This window comes from Cryptomeria japonica, chromosome 10, assembly GCF_030272615.1.
Source record: "Cryptomeria japonica chromosome 10, Sugi_1.0, whole genome shotgun sequence".
In the NCBI taxonomy this organism is placed as follows: Eukaryota; Viridiplantae; Streptophyta; class Pinopsida; order Cupressales; family Cupressaceae; genus Cryptomeria; species Cryptomeria japonica.
In genome coordinates this window covers 777,248,394-777,264,030 of record NC_081414.1, presented here as the reverse complement: position 1 = coordinate 777,264,030, position 15,637 = coordinate 777,248,394, and the positions used below count along the sequence as shown (strand labels likewise).

At 40.6% G+C, this 15,637-nt stretch overlaps 1 protein-coding gene across 1 annotated transcript; it reads right to left on the bottom strand.

Moving 5' to 3' along the window:
* Positions 1 to 12,768: 12,768 nt before the first annotated feature.
* On the bottom strand, positions 12,769 to 15,177 carry LOC131076058 (G-type lectin S-receptor-like serine/threonine-protein kinase At2g19130). Its single transcript, XM_059212805.1, has one exon. The coding sequence runs from the start codon at positions 15,175 to 15,177 to the stop codon at positions 12,769 to 12,771; it is 2,409 nt and encodes an 802-aa protein (XP_059068788.1).
* Between the last annotated feature and the right edge of the window lie 460 nt (positions 15,178 to 15,637).

Genomic DNA, 15,637 nt, shown 5'->3' with positions numbered 1-15,637 from the left:
TCCTCCATTATGTTTCTCCTTTATTAGATTCTCCTGCATAGAACTCTTATCTATACACAACTAAACTCCTCCGAATAATATCCCATCTTGAATGAAGTAATCCAACCACTTGCTTCTATCTACCATAACCGATTCTTACATGCTCTCCAAGGTTCTGCAAAATTTGGATCATCATCATACAAGGTCTTCAATTCCTCAAATCCTAATATTGTCACTCTCATCTCTCTCAACAAATTCATCCTTCTACTCAATGCATCAGCAACTTTGTTTGGATTCCAACTCCTATGCTTCAACACAAAGGTGTAACTCTGCAAAAATTTTACGTATCTCATATGTCTCTGATTCAACTTACTCTGACTGTTCAAATACTACAAAGCTTGATGATCAGTATACAACACAAACTCCTTGGGCAACAGGTAATGTCTCCACTTTCTCAAGGATTGAACTATGGCATAAAATTCTTGATCATACACTGAATATCTCCTTCAGGCATCATTCAACTTCTCACTAGAATTAGCTACTACTCTCTCTTCCTGACTCAAGACTGCTCCAATTGTTATTCCACTTGCATCACAATCTACTTGAAATACTTTGTTGAAATCTAGTAAATCTAACACAAGCTGCTTAGTCACTTTCTACTTCAACAGTTCAAAAAAAAAAATTTCTCCAGTGGTCCACTTGAACTCCTTCCTATCTCCCCTCATTGTCTCAATCATATGACTACAAACAAAATTGAAATTTCTGATAAACTTCCAGTAGAAACTAGCCAATCCATGAAATGATCTTACATCTCTAGTGCTATCCTGTGTAGGCCATTCAACAATTGCTTTTACTTTCTTAGGGTCCATCTTCAAACCATCCTCAGATATCACAAATCCCAAATAGACTAACTCTTCCTTCATGAAAGTACACTTCTAAAGGTTTATAAGCAATTTTTCTTCTCTCAACCTCTGCAAAACTTATATTAAGTGCAATAAATTCTCCTCTTTTGTCTTACCGAAAATCAGAATGCCATCCAAATATACAATAACAAACTTACCCAATAATTTCTTCAATACCTCATTCATCAACCTCATGAAAGTACTCGGTACATTAGTTAACCCAAAAGGCATCACCAACCATTCATACAGTCCTTCATTTTTCTTGAATGTTGTCTTCCACTCATCTCCTTCTCTAATCCTGATCTGATGATATCCAGTCTTCAATTCTATCTCTGTCAAGTATTTGGCTCCACTCAAACAATCCATTATGTCATGCATCCTAGGGAAAGGAAACTGATATTTAACTATTATCTATTTTATTACTCTGGAATTGGTGCATATCCTCCATTATCCATTCTTCTTAGGTGCTAATATTGTTGGTATTGCACAAGGACTCAAACTTTCTCTAATCAAACCTTTCTTTAACAATTCCTGCACTTGTCTATTCAACTCTTCATTCTCTATCAATGTCATCTGGTGTGCATCTTTGTTAGGAAAACTAGCTCCTGAAACCAGGTCCATCCAATGACTGATACTTCTCATAGGTGGTAATCCATCAGGAACATTATCTGAAATGATGTCTTCATACTCTGCCTATAACCCCTTTATCTCTTCCGGTTGTTCTTCTTCATGGTCTAGATTCTCAGACTTCTTAGGAACTAAGGCAAAACACACATTCTCATGTCTCATCCCATCCAAAAATTTCCTTCCATCCACCAAACAAATTCTAGCATTCATACAGACTTCACTTTTCAAAGGCTCCTCCAAGGGCACCAAGTTTTTCTTCTTCCCATTGGTCACAATAGGTGTATATTATTTCTCCCATCATGTATTTCCTATCAATCAAACTACCAAGGTGACAGGATGGTGCTTGGGATAGACTAGCCTAGTCTATGCTCTTGGATCCTTTCCTTGGATCACCTGGTGTTCCCTCCACACCCTAGGGTCTCTAGGACTTCCCTTTCTTGAGGAATCCCCTAACCTTGCCCAATCCACCCACCAATGAGTTGCAATGCTGCTTCTAAGGTCTCACCTACTCATGAGACTCATTACCCCTTACTATGGCTAATAAGGGCTAGGCTTGTTCTACACCTTCCAAGGTCTTAGCAAGGTTAGGACAGGTCTTAAACCATGTTTTACATCCATCCATGTGCCCCCAAGAAGTTACAACTTTCATTCCTCCTACCGATTTCACTATTTTGTGTTTTGCCTACAAAATAGGGCTACAAGGATTAGGACCAATTAGGCCTCCTACCCAGACTTTTAGGGCTCCCTCTCACAAACGGTGCACAAAATAGCCAAACTCCCAAAATGTACTTCCATTCATTTGGAAAGGGCTCAAGGATTTCTTTGGTTTTGGGCCTCCAAGTGGCCGTACAGTGCCTAGGGCAAATTTTGGGGTTTTTAAGGGTTTTGTGAGGGTTTTTCTGGTCTGCTTGGGTCACAGTCAATGTTTTGTGTTTTAGCCACCTTGTCTAGATTGATAGAGGCTCCTCCTTCACACCAATGGTGCTTCACACACTTGTCTACACCTCCTCCAAAGGGTGCACTCTCCTCTGGCCAACCTTTCTTTTCAAGACCTCTGCAACAACAACCATTCCTAATTGGGCACTGTCCAGTCTCGCCTAGGAATGGGTCTTTGTATGGACTCATTGCATTTTCAAGGGCCTTTCTTGCATTTAACTATGGTACAAGGTCTCTACTCTCATTCCCCATGGTTTCATGTTTGTTCCACAATGGGGAATGGAGTTATGCATCCATTTATACAAACCAGTCCAAAATTGGATAGAGAGAAGGCAATTTACAAACTATTTACAAACACACACTACCGGCAAATAAAAACCTAATCTAATTGCTCACAATGAAATTATTTACACCATAGAAGAAACTCCACATAGGTTTACATACAAATCAATCAACTAACTTGCTCGGTTGCTTCATTCAAACTGACTGGTAACCAACAAACAATCACAGTCAAGCTTTGCTTAGTTTGGCCGTACAATGTTTGACATCCAACCCATTAAATTAGGGTTTTGAAATACTTATACTACCCTCTCCTTGGTCTTTGTGCCCTTATTAGGGTTTCCCATGCCAAACTAAGAATTTTGGCCTCATGGTGGAAAAGTTGCTTGACAACTTTTAAAAGTTGTCATGCAACTTTTGCAACTTTTGAGCAACTTTCCCAATGTTGGTTTTCTTGACTCCTAGAACCACATTGGGCCAACCTAAGGACTCCACCATGCTATGAGGGACCCCTAAACACCTCAAATGCACCCATACCCCCTATTTCCAAGAAAATCTCAAATTTTGACTCATGACCCTAAGACCTCGACTAGGACCCTAACTAGGACCAATGAGCACATGGCTCTTTATTTTATATAAAATGGCTTCAAAAGAAGCATCACACCAACAAAAAAAAGAAAGAGGAAGAGCTTGGAAGGGTTCTCCTGCACCATACTCCCCCTCTACACACAACTTAGAAATAGAAGAAGAGATGAGAGTCGGGTCTATGCCAAGTGTCTTGAACCTGCTCTCTTCAACCTAGGTAGCTTCAGACTCAAGCTGATCTGCCCACTTCACCAAGTGTTCCATGTAGACCTGGTGCCTGGTGGACTTCTTTACTCTGGATTCCAAGATCTCCTCTGCTATTAGCTTCTTCACTATGGTAAGACATTAGCATCTAGGTCCTGTAGCACCTTGGCCTAGTTCTCCTCTTGCCCTACTATTTCACCCTTGTACATGATCAGGTCAGCTACATTAAAGACTGGTGATATAGCCAAATTTGAAGGCAGGTCAACCTTGTAAGCATTCTCTCCATATTTTTCCAGAATTCTACAAGGTCCTACCCTCTTGATTTGCAGTTTGGTGGACTTACAACTTTGCATCCTAGCTTTGCTCAAATGGACCATCACATAGTCACCCACCTTGAACTGAACCTCTCTCCTTCTATCATCCATTTTGGCCTTCATTTTTTGAGTGGATTCAAGGATGGCTTTCTTGACTTTCTCTTGAACTTCCTTGATGGTTTGAGTGAAGTCCTCTGCTTGCCCACTCTTTATTTCCAAGGTACCAAGGTCTCTCAACTCACATACTCCTCTTGGATGTCTACCATAGACAACCTCAAAAGGAATTCTACCAGTGGTCCTATTCACACTATCATTATATGCATACTCTGCTTGTGGAATGACTAGATCCTATGTCTGCACATACTCCTTAGTTAAACACCTCAACAAGTTGCCTAACACCCTATTGATGACTTCAATCTGACCATCTGTTTGTGGATGGTAAGCTGAGCTAAACGAGAGATTAGTTCCAAGTCTCCTCCATAATGTCTGCCAAAAATGACCCATGAACTTGTTGTCCCTGTCTGAAACAATGCTTAAAGGGAGTCCATGAATCCTAACAATCTCTTTAAAGAAGAGATGTGCAACATAGCTAGCATCATGTGTAGTTTTACATGGAATAAAATGGCTCATCTTGGAAAATCTATCTACTACCACATAGATGTTGTCCATACCTATCTTTGTCTTGGGAAGTCATACTACAAAGTCCATGCTTATGCATTCCCAAGGCCTATTAGGGACCGGAAATGGTTGATAGAGACCAGCATTGCTTGATCCTCCTTTTGTTCTTTGGCACACACCACATTGTTCTACATATATTTTCACATCCCTTGGAAACTTTGGCGAATAGTAGTACCTCTATACTAAATCCAAGGTTTTGTTGACTCCAAAGTGTCCACTTAAATTGCCATTGTGTTTCTCTTGGATGAGGTTCTCCCTCATGGATCCTCTTGGTACACACAACCAATTACCCTTGAACAAGAGACCATTTTGGAGAGTATAATCTGCATACTCACCATGGAAATGGTTCTCAAACTCCTTGCAAACCTTGTAAGCTGATGAGAAGTCTTCATCTCCTTCATAGAGGTCCTTGAAACCTTCTATTCCTATGCTCTGCAACTGTAGTTCTTGAACTGTCAACAACTTCCTGCTTAATGCATCTTCCACCTTGTTAAGTTGCCCCTTCCTATGCTTGAAGGTGAAGGTGAAGGATTGGAGGTATTCCATCCATTTCAAATGCCTATTGCTAAGCTTCTCTTAAGTGTTAATGTAACTCAATGCCTAGTTGTTTGTGAACACCACAAATTCCTTTGGAAGTAAGTAATGCCTCCATTTTTTAAGAGACTGGACTAATGCATACAACTCTAGGTCATAGGCTGGGTACTTCTTCTTTGCTTCATTAAGCTTCTCACTGAAAAATGCCATAGGTCTTCCCTCTTGACTCAATACACCACCTACTGCAATTCTGCTTGTATCACACTCCAATGTGAATAGCTTATCAAAGGTAGGTAGGAGAAGAATAGGTTTTGTGGCTACTTCTTGCTTCAACAATTGAAATGCTTTGTCAGCCTACTCAGTCCATTTAAACTTAGTTTTAAGGCCTCCTTTTATGGTGTCAAGGACTGGTGCACATATGCCACTAAAGTTCCTCACAAAATTCCTATAGAATTGAGCTAATCCATGGAAACTCCTAACTTCAGTCCCTATTCTAGGTGCAGGCCAATTCAAGATTGCCTCTACTTTGCTTGGATCCATCTTCAAGGATCCTTTAGACACCACAAATCCTAAGTAGACCATCTCTTGCTTCAAGAAGTCACACTTCTCTAGGTTGATGGATAACTTCTCCTCATGCAACCTTTCTAAAACTAACCTCAAATGCTCAAGGTGCTCCTCTTTGGTTCTGCTATAGATGAGAATGTCATCTAGGTATACTACCACAAACCTTCCTGTGAAATCTTTTAACACCTTAGTCATCAACCTCATGAAGGTGCTTGGGGCATTGGTGAGTCCAAATGGCATCACAATCCATTCATACAATCCTTCTGTGGTCTTGAAAGTAGTCTTCCACTCATCACCCTCCTTGATTCTAATCTGGTGATAACCACTTTTAAGGTACAATTTGGTGAAATACATAGCACCTCCTAGATAGTCCATCAAATCCTCTATTCTAGGAATAGGAAACCTATACCTTATGGTGATCCTATTGATTGCCCTTGAGTCAATGCAAAGTCTCCACTTACCTCCCTTCTTTGATGCTAGCACTATCGGGACTACACATGGGCTGATGCTCTTCTTAATCGGTCCTTGTTCCAATAACTCCTACACTTGCCTTGCTACCTCCTTATTCTGATCAGGTGTGATCTTATATGCTACCTTGTTAGGTAAGGATGCTTTGGGAACAAAGTCTATTTGATGGCTCATAGACCTTCTAGGTGGGAGTGTTATAGGTGCTCCATCACTCACTATGTCCTTATACTCTTGCAACATTTGCTTCACCTCCTTGGGTACTTCTGCCTGCAACTTGTCTTCTTCCTCCTTTGGTTTCACAAAGATGGCACACTTCACTATCTCCTCCTCATGTAGCAAGTTTAAGACCTCTTTGCCTATAGCCAATAAGACATTAGGTGTTTTTGAAGTTCCCTCTTCATCCTCTATCAAGGACTGAATCTTGAAGGTCTTGCTATCCTTCTTAAATGATATGGAGTTCTCCTCTCCATGATAGATCACCTTCCTATCAAATTGCCAGGGTCTTCCTAGTAGCAAATGACAAGCATCCATAGGCAACACATCACAAAGGATCTTATCCTTGTATCCTCCAATAGAAAACTCTACCCAAGTCTGGTCATTGACAAGCACACTTTGTCCTTTGTTCAACCAAGTCACCTTGTAAGGACTATTGTGGGGTATTCTTGTGAGTTTCAACTTCCTAACTGCCTCTTCTAATATGATGTTGTCAGTTGAGCCTGAATCAACTATCACCTTGCACACTTTACCAAGAACTTTGCATCTCACCCTAAACAATGCTCTCCTATGTTTGGGTTCCTCCTTAACCGGCTGTTTGATCAAAATCCTATTGAACATTAGATTCTCACCAATTTCTGATTCAATCTGGTCCACATCCGATGTCTTGCTAATTGAAGAGTCTTCATGAGAATAAGCAACCCTCTTTCCATTATTTGATGAGGTAGGCTTGTCAAGGCATCTATTTGCCGGGTGTCCCAATTGTCCACAGTTGTAACACTTCATAGTTGCAAAATAGGAGTTACCTCTGCCGGTACCTCTACCCCTACTTGGACCACCTTGTACACCTCTTCCTCTAGAATGGCCCCCTCTAAGATTGGTTTCATTGCCATGTTCAGTCAGCTTGTCTTCTCCTTGGTTCCTCTGCTCATTTGACTTGCTTTGGTAACCACCTCGGTGGTTCATTTGGTCTCTACCTCTGCCTCTACCCCTATTATTGGAGTCTTGTTTCCTTTTGTTCCTCTCTTCCACCTTGGCAGCAAGCTGATGACATTTTTGAACTGTAGTAGGAGTCCATAGGCTTATCTCCTCTTGAATGTTCCACTTTAGGCCACTTAGATACCTAGCCACCTTAATAGATTCATCTTCTTGGACTTTGGATCTAAGGCAAAGTTTTTAAAATTCTTCGGTGTAGGAGGTCACATCAAGTTCTTTTTGCTTCAAACCCTATCTCTTCTTATGAAGTTGGACTTCATAATCCTCTGGTAAGTAATTCTCTTTGATCTTGCTCACCATGGCCTTCCAATTGGCAATAGGTAGCTTCCCCATGCTAACTCTCTCTTCTTGCAAGTACTTCCACCATGTTAAAGCTACTCTCCTTAATCTGGATTTGGCAACCTTAACCTTTTGAGCCTCTATCACTCCCTCACACTCAAAGTGGTTTTCCATGCCCTCAATCCATTCCATGACAGTGTCAATGTCCATCCTTCCATTGAAATGTGGCAATCCTTCAAAAGCCTTGGTGTTCAAAGCCTTGATAGCCTTCACAAAAGGTTCTTCATTAAAAAAGGGATCTGGTTTAGGTATAATGTCATCTATGTCAATGGTTTTCTTTCCTTTATCTTTGGTGTCTTCACCCCAAGGTCCTTGTGTCCTCTGATCCATCACTTCTTGCACTTTATCCCTTATCTCACTCATGGCTTCTTCAAGGAGTCTATTTTTCTCCTTCTGCTCTTCTACCTCCCTAGCCAGCTCTGCATTAGTGACCATTCTACTCTCCCCTACCGATTCACCAATATATAGAGACATACACAGTCCAACAAATCTTTAACCTGGCTCTGATACCAATATGATGGGATGGTGCTTGGGATAGACTAGCCTAGTCTATGCTCTTGGACCCTTTCCTTGGATCACTTGGTGTTCTCTCCACGCCCTAGGGTCTCTAGGACTTCCCTTGCTTGAGGAATCCCCTGACCTTGCCCAATCCACCCTCCAATGAGTTGTAATGCTGCTTCTAAGGTCTCACCTACTCATGAGACTCAAAACCCCTTACTATGGCTAATAAGGGCTAGGCTTGTTCTACACCTTCCAGGGTCTTAGCAAGGTTAAGAAATGTCTTAAACCATTTTTTAAATCCATCCATGTGCCCCCAAGAAGTTACAACCTTCATTCCTCCTACCGATTTCACTATTTTGTGTTTTGCCTACAAAATAGGGCTACAAGGATTAGGACTAATTAGGCCTCCTACCTGGACTTTTAGGGCTCCCTCTCACAAACAATGCACAAACTACCCAAACTCCCAAAATGGACTACCATTCATTTGGCAAGGGCTCAAGTATTTCTTTAGTTTTGGGCCTCCAAGTCGGCGTACAGTGCCTAGGGTAAATTTTGGGGTTTTTAAGGGTTTTGTGAGGGTTTTTCTGGTCTGCCTGGGTCACAGTGGATGTTTTGTGTTTTAGCCACCTTGTCTGGATTGGTGGAGGCTCCTCCTTCACACCAGTGGTGCTTCACACAATCCTCTACACCTCCTCCAAAGGGTGCACTCTCCTTTGGCCAACCTTTCTTTTCAAGACCTCTGCAACAGTAACCATTCCTAACCGGGCACTGTCCAGTCTCGCCTAGGAGTAGGTCTTTGTATGGCCTCATTGCATTTTCAAGGGCCCTACTTGCATTGAACTATGGTACAAGGTCTCTACTCTCATTCCCCATGGTTTCATGGTGGTTCCATAATGGGGAATGGAATTATGCATCCATTTATACAAACCAGTCCAAAACTAGACAAAGAGAAGGCAATTTACAAACTATTTACAAACACACACTACCGGAAAATAAAAACCTAATCTAATTTCTCACAATGAAATTATTTACATGCAAATCAATCCATTAACTTGCTCAATTGCTTCATTCAAACTGACTGGTAACCAACAAACAGTCACAGTCAAGCTTTGCTTACTTGGGCCGTACAATGTCTGACATCCAACCCATTAACTTAGGGTTTGGAAATACTTATACTACCCTCTCCTCAGTCTTTGTGCCCTTATTAGGGTTTCCCTCACCAAACTAAGAATTTTGGCCTCATGGTGGAAAAGTTGCTTGACAACTTTTAAAAGTTGTCATGCAACTTTTGAGCAACTTTCCCAATGTTGCTTTTCTTGACTCCTAGACACACATTGGGCCAACCTAAGGACTCCACCATGCTATGAGGGACCCCTAAACACCCCAAATGCACACATACCCCCTATTTCCAAGAAAATCTCAATTTTTGACTCATGCCCCTAAGACCTCAACTAGGACCCTAACTAGGACCAATGAGCGCATGGCTCTTTATTTTATATACAATGGCTTCAAAAGAAGAATCACACCAAGAAAAAAAAGAAAGAGGAAGAGCTTGGAAGGGTGCTCCTGCACCACAAGGTCTACCCAACAAAAGGTGACAAATATCCATAGGCATAATATCACACAAGACTTCGTCATGATAATTCCCAATTTTCAATTTCACCAAACATTTCTCACTTACTAACAACTTATGATCATCCTAAATCCATGCTATTTGATAAGGCTTTCAATCTTTCCAAATTCAACTTAGTTACCATCTCTTCTAAAACAAGGTGATCTAAACTACTACTATCAATAAAAACTTTATTGAACTTATCAGATACCTTACATCTGGTCTTGAACAAATTCCTCCTTTGCAAAGTCTCCTCATCTCCTCCAGTATGACACAAATCCCTCCTCCTCATCCATAATTCTCCATCTTTTGGTTTGCTAGTTGATCTTGTGGGGCTTTCTTCCACCATTGCTATTCTCCTCATTCTCTCTGCCTTCTTACACTTGAAAGAATGATGTCCTTCTCCTCCACACTTAAAGAAAGTTCCTCTGAACACTCTCCTATCTTTTCTTCTGTCATATTTTCCAAAATTCTCATTTCAATAACCATCAGGTTCTCTTCTCCGGTAGAAATTTCTATCATCCTTCTGTTATGAACTAGCATATTTGCTTACTTCCATGTCCTTGTTCTAATCTGTATAGGTTCCTCTACCTTCAGTATATCCTCTTCCTCCTTGAAATCTTTCTTTGGAAAACCTTCCACCCCTACCTCTCTATCTCTACTCATGTTTTTTGTTTAGCTTCTCTTCTACTTTAAGGGCATACTAGTAAGCTTGTTCAACACTCTGCAATTTTATCAAACTGAGTTCATCTTATATAGACATTCGCAATCCATTCAACTATCATGCAACTTGTTTGACCTCATCATCAACATGTTTGGGTCTAATATTCAACTTGTAGAATGCTTTGGTATACTCCATTACACTAGATTCCTTATGCTTCAAATTCTGCAACTTTCGCAACAGATTCACTTGATAATCAACTGGCAAAAATTTTGATTTTAACTTAGCAACCATTCGATCCCATATTCTAATCGTTTCTTTAGCTTTCCTCTTTCTATTAACCTGCAAATGCTCCCACCAAATAGATGCATGACCTTTCAACTGGGTGCACGCATATTTCACCTTCCTTTCCTCTGTGGTGTTCTCAAAATTAAAATATTTCTCCATCTCTGAGATCCAATCTATCAATTCATCTAAATCCAACTTTCCATCATATTCCAGCGGGGTAAAATTTGGTTTAGTATTCGCCCTACTCAAAACCCTTAAGAACCTTTCTTCATCTGGATTGATCATCAATGGGTTTAGTTGTTCTTCTGAGTCTTCTTCTCCTTTAGCTTCACTCACATCTTCAATATGTCAGCCTTTTCTCTGGGTTGTCTCAACGGCTTCCAATCGGGTTGTAATTCCTCTCAATATTTCCATCATACCCAGGTATGCATTCCCACGTTCTCCATCATTCTTATTTCCTCCTCACGCCATCTTCATGCCAGTCCTCTGCATCTATAGGTCGGATCCACAATCTGCCACCCCACACCAAAAGTTTTAGGACCACACAATATTTGGAATGAAGTCTTCTTTGATACCACTTGGTGCAATCACCAGTTAGGAGGGACCTCGAAGAGATTAGTCTGGACCGGTCAGCAAAAGTAAACACAATGAAAACAAAAGGATATGATGGAGGCAGCGCAGAAATAAATAAATTAAATCATGAAAATGAATTACAAGCAACCGATAACATCTAGGATACAAGAATTAGGCTCACTAGCCTGCTACAAACATGCTCAACTACAGAACAGGTCTCAACCGAAACCTCAAAACTTAAGATCTATCTTCTATGTTTTATTTTTCTTCTGATTTACATTCCAATGCTCAATTACAATTATTTATATGATCCAAGGGGATCTGGTCAGCCCAAAAGGGATCAAATGTTGAAGAACAAGACCAAACGTGTAAAACCAACAAGGTTGGCATCTGCCAAAGAGATTCCATCAGAAAATCCAAATCATGAAGTGTTGATCAAAGGGAAGGTCGTCCACATGCCAAGGAACATCGAAATCAATGCTCAAGGCTTCGCAAGCTACAAAAGGGATCTGGTAGAATGACTAAAGAAAATAGGTCCAACTGGTTCCAGTGTTAGAAAACTATCTCAAAAATCGGAATCGATAACTTGCCGAAAATTGATCCGAATGCTCCATGGTTTAGGAATAAGGAAGATGATCAAGTTCGCCAGCAAAACGTAACTCCTTAAGATCCAGTGAGCCAATGCTAGGAAATACATAATGAAATGCTGAAACTACAAAACAAAAAGCAAAATAGAAAGAAAATATTTTTGGTTGATGCAAGATTGCCAAGAATTGAGGATGCTCCTGCATCAAAATAAATATGTACCTCGAAATATTTGCCTTGCACTATATAATGTGCATGAGCCAACTAATCTTGAATAAGATCTACCAAACAACTTTTTATCATAATGAGAAGAATGTGAACAACTTATTACGAGAGCTTTATTATTATTATTATTATTATTATTATTGTCTTTCACTATTCTAAAATGTACACCAATAGATTAGGGTTACACAATATATATATATATATATATATTTCTTGAACAACACAAAGGTTGGAATAAGAGGTCAAACTCCTTAGCCAATCAAATTGTCAAGAATTATTTTTTTGAATAATTTTAATTAAAGAAATATATTTTAACTTTATAATAGATAAATATTTATTTTAGATATAAAAATTTTAGCTTATGATTTGTTGACAAATATGATTAATAAAAAACAGTTTAAATATTTCAAATAAAATATTTGTATAAAAATTTCATAAATATGTGAAAATTTGATAAAAGTTTAAAGAAAGGAAAAACCAAAACTTCAACTAACTTTATTTTGAAATGTTTATCGAACTAAAATTGCATTTTTTTTAAAATTTTTTTTGGAACTTATACACTTTAGAAGAGTTTTACTAATATAATTTATAATATTTTAAAATATTTGTTAACCTTATTCTATGGTGTACTCCTCTACACTTGAAACCAAGGTACCAGCGTAGTAAGCATTTCTTTTAATTATAATTATGCCTATTTAAAGCAACCTAATTCATTGCCGGTATGGAACCACTTGATGTCCATGGTTGTCGATCAAACGTATGGCTTTCGTAGTCATCCAGCTGATCTACCAGCACCTGTAGAGACCTCGGAATTTGTGGTGCAGGAGCTTCCATCGTTCCTTCCAATATCTTCACCACTTCACCCATGCTCGGCCTCAGATTCTCATCGTCTTGAATGCATAGTCCCCCAACCATGGCGGCTCTTCTCACCTCTTCTATATTAGCCTCACTAGCTATCCTTGCATCCACAACGCCTATTATGTTTCCTCTTTGAATTTGACATGAAGCCCAGGTAGGAAAGTACAACCTGCTCTCCTCTACCTTCAGATCCAGATTTCTACGACCAGATATGATTTCCAGCAACGTCATGCCAAAACTGTATACGTCCACCTTGGGAGTGATAGGAAGGCCAGAGATCCACTCGGGAGCCAAGTACCCACGAGTTCCTCTTGTGGTTGTCAGTACGCGGCTGAAATCTCTACCTACCAGCTTTGCCAACCCAAAATCAGCTATCTTGGGGTGAAAGTCACCGTCCAGCAGAATGTTTTCAGGTTTAATATCGCAATGAATGATGCGATCCCTGCATTCTTCATGGAGATAAACTAATCCTCGCGCAGTGCCCAGTGCGATTTCAAACCGAGTCTTCCAGTCCAACAACTTCTCTACTTCCCCCTCTTTGTGGAAAAGAAAAGAATTTAGAGAGCCGTTGGGCATGTAAGCATACACCAGTAGCCTTCGAGAACCTCCTACGCAGAATCCCCAGAGCCTCACCAGATTTACATGCTGTATTTTCCCGATGGTACTTATTTCTGCACGAAATTGCTTTTCTGCTCCGACAGAACCTTCTAGTTTTTTGACCGCTACAAGCGTGTTGTCTGGCAGAACTCCTGAGAACACAGAGCCGAATGCTCCGCTCCCCAGCTTATGCTTGAAATTCTTGGTTGCAATTCGCAGCTCTTTGTAAGTGAATGCTTTGAGCGACGTTGGCACGTCCTGTTCAATGCTTTTCTTCCGCGCCCTTCGACGTTTACAAAGAATAAAGACGCCCAACAGGAGAGCCAAAATGACAGAGAACGCGGCTCCAGTAGCAGCAAGTACAACTCTAAGTGCTGGAGGTTTGCTGCTTCGCTTTGACGTCGAATGCGGCAGTTCAGAAGCGGCCAGTCTAATAAAGACTGATTGACCGTCTGATGAAGCGCGCATTTTGAATAAATCCCCAAACCACAGTCTACACATGAAAGGATGAGAAGTAGCGAAAGAAAAGGCTGTGCAGGAGCAATTGTTGAGACAAGCAGTCCGGCAACTCTTCTGTGTTGGCTCATTGTATATGACTGCTTCTTTTTCGGGCAAGAATCGGTTCTTGGCTTCCCGGAAGCCGTCGGTAGTTCCCTTTGCGATAGAGCATTGCAGGGGTCTTCGCCGAGCACACCCGTTTGACCACCAGCTTTGAGATGGTTCCTTGGGCGTGAAACCCTCAACACAACTACACACATCATTCGCATTGCACACTCCATAAGCTCCACAGATATCATACTCGCTGCATTGACCCCGGTGTGTCGACCAAACCAGAGTCCATTTACCATCACCCATCCAGAAGTAAGTTCCATATTCTCCATTCGTCTGCAACACTAGCCGCGCCGTGAGAGGTTTCCAAGTCGGGTTTATGAAATATTCATAGTACATTCTTGAAAGAGAAACCCTCACACAGGACATTTCGACTATGTTCTGACCTTTCATCTCCGGAATCTTGGTAGCAGTATTACCAGTCCACTCTCCACTGGACCAATATGTAACACTGTTGTTATGGATCATCACCATCTGTGACTTTCCTGGGGACATATCCATTCCATAAGAGAATAGCCCAATTGCAGGATCCACAGAGCTCTTCCACGAAGTTAACTTCATGCCTTTCCACATCTTCATGCCCGCCAACCATGTATCTCCTGGATGCGCAAAACTCTCCCATACAATCTCAGACTTTTCGTGGGCATCCAGCAAAACTAGATTACCGGAGTCCATTAATATTGCGCCTGAGGCTTTTCGGCCATTATCAGTTGACCAAACAAACTGATCGTCTCTGTTAAACAATCTGAGACGACCGTCGCTTGAAAAGTTGAGAACCCCGGGCATGCTTCTGACAGGATTCTCTCTGTTAGCCACCCAAACAATGGCCTTCTGAGAGACTTGCGCATACCAGATGCCAATGTACCAATTATTCGTTCCTTTGGGATTGAAAAATCCCAATGCGAACGTGCCATTCTTTGATATAATGGTCTGATTTCCTGAGAGGGAAGAACCCATTAAAAGGGTATCTCCACCATCCACTGCTATTAAACTGCAATTATGCATCGCAATAATAATAGTAATGACTATGGCCAAATTCTTCATCTCCATTTCTATAACCAGAGCATTTGTATTTTTCTTAAATATCACCCAAGGGGAAGATGTTTATGTTGATGGCCTTATGGTTCAGGTTTATTATCAAACTTAAATAGAAAAGCCCACTGGTCAAGTCGTGCCGTTTATCCCACGTAAAGGAATAGACCTTTGGGCGCTAATAATTCCAAAGTCGAAGTCTCGACAGAAAATGGAAATGGTACAATGGTCAAGTCCTTAATATCGGCTGAGATAAGTCTTCTGCAGTGGGAATGGCCGGACAAAAGTCTTTCCAAGTGGAAAGTGAACGGTAACACAAAAATCTTCAGGATGCTTCGAAACGGCACGATTAGATTAAGATTGTCGCGCTGAACTATAATATGTATTATGTTTTCTATTTAGTTTAATAACAAAATTATACCCTAACTAATTAAAAAATGTGAAAATAAATCATATCCACTGAAACGAGTGATACAGA

Excerpts from the sequence above, each read along its gene's own strand:
- LOC131076058 (XM_059212805.1), bottom strand. The coding sequence starts at position 15,177 with ATGGAGATGAAGAATTTGGCCATAGTCATTACTATTATTATTGCGATG.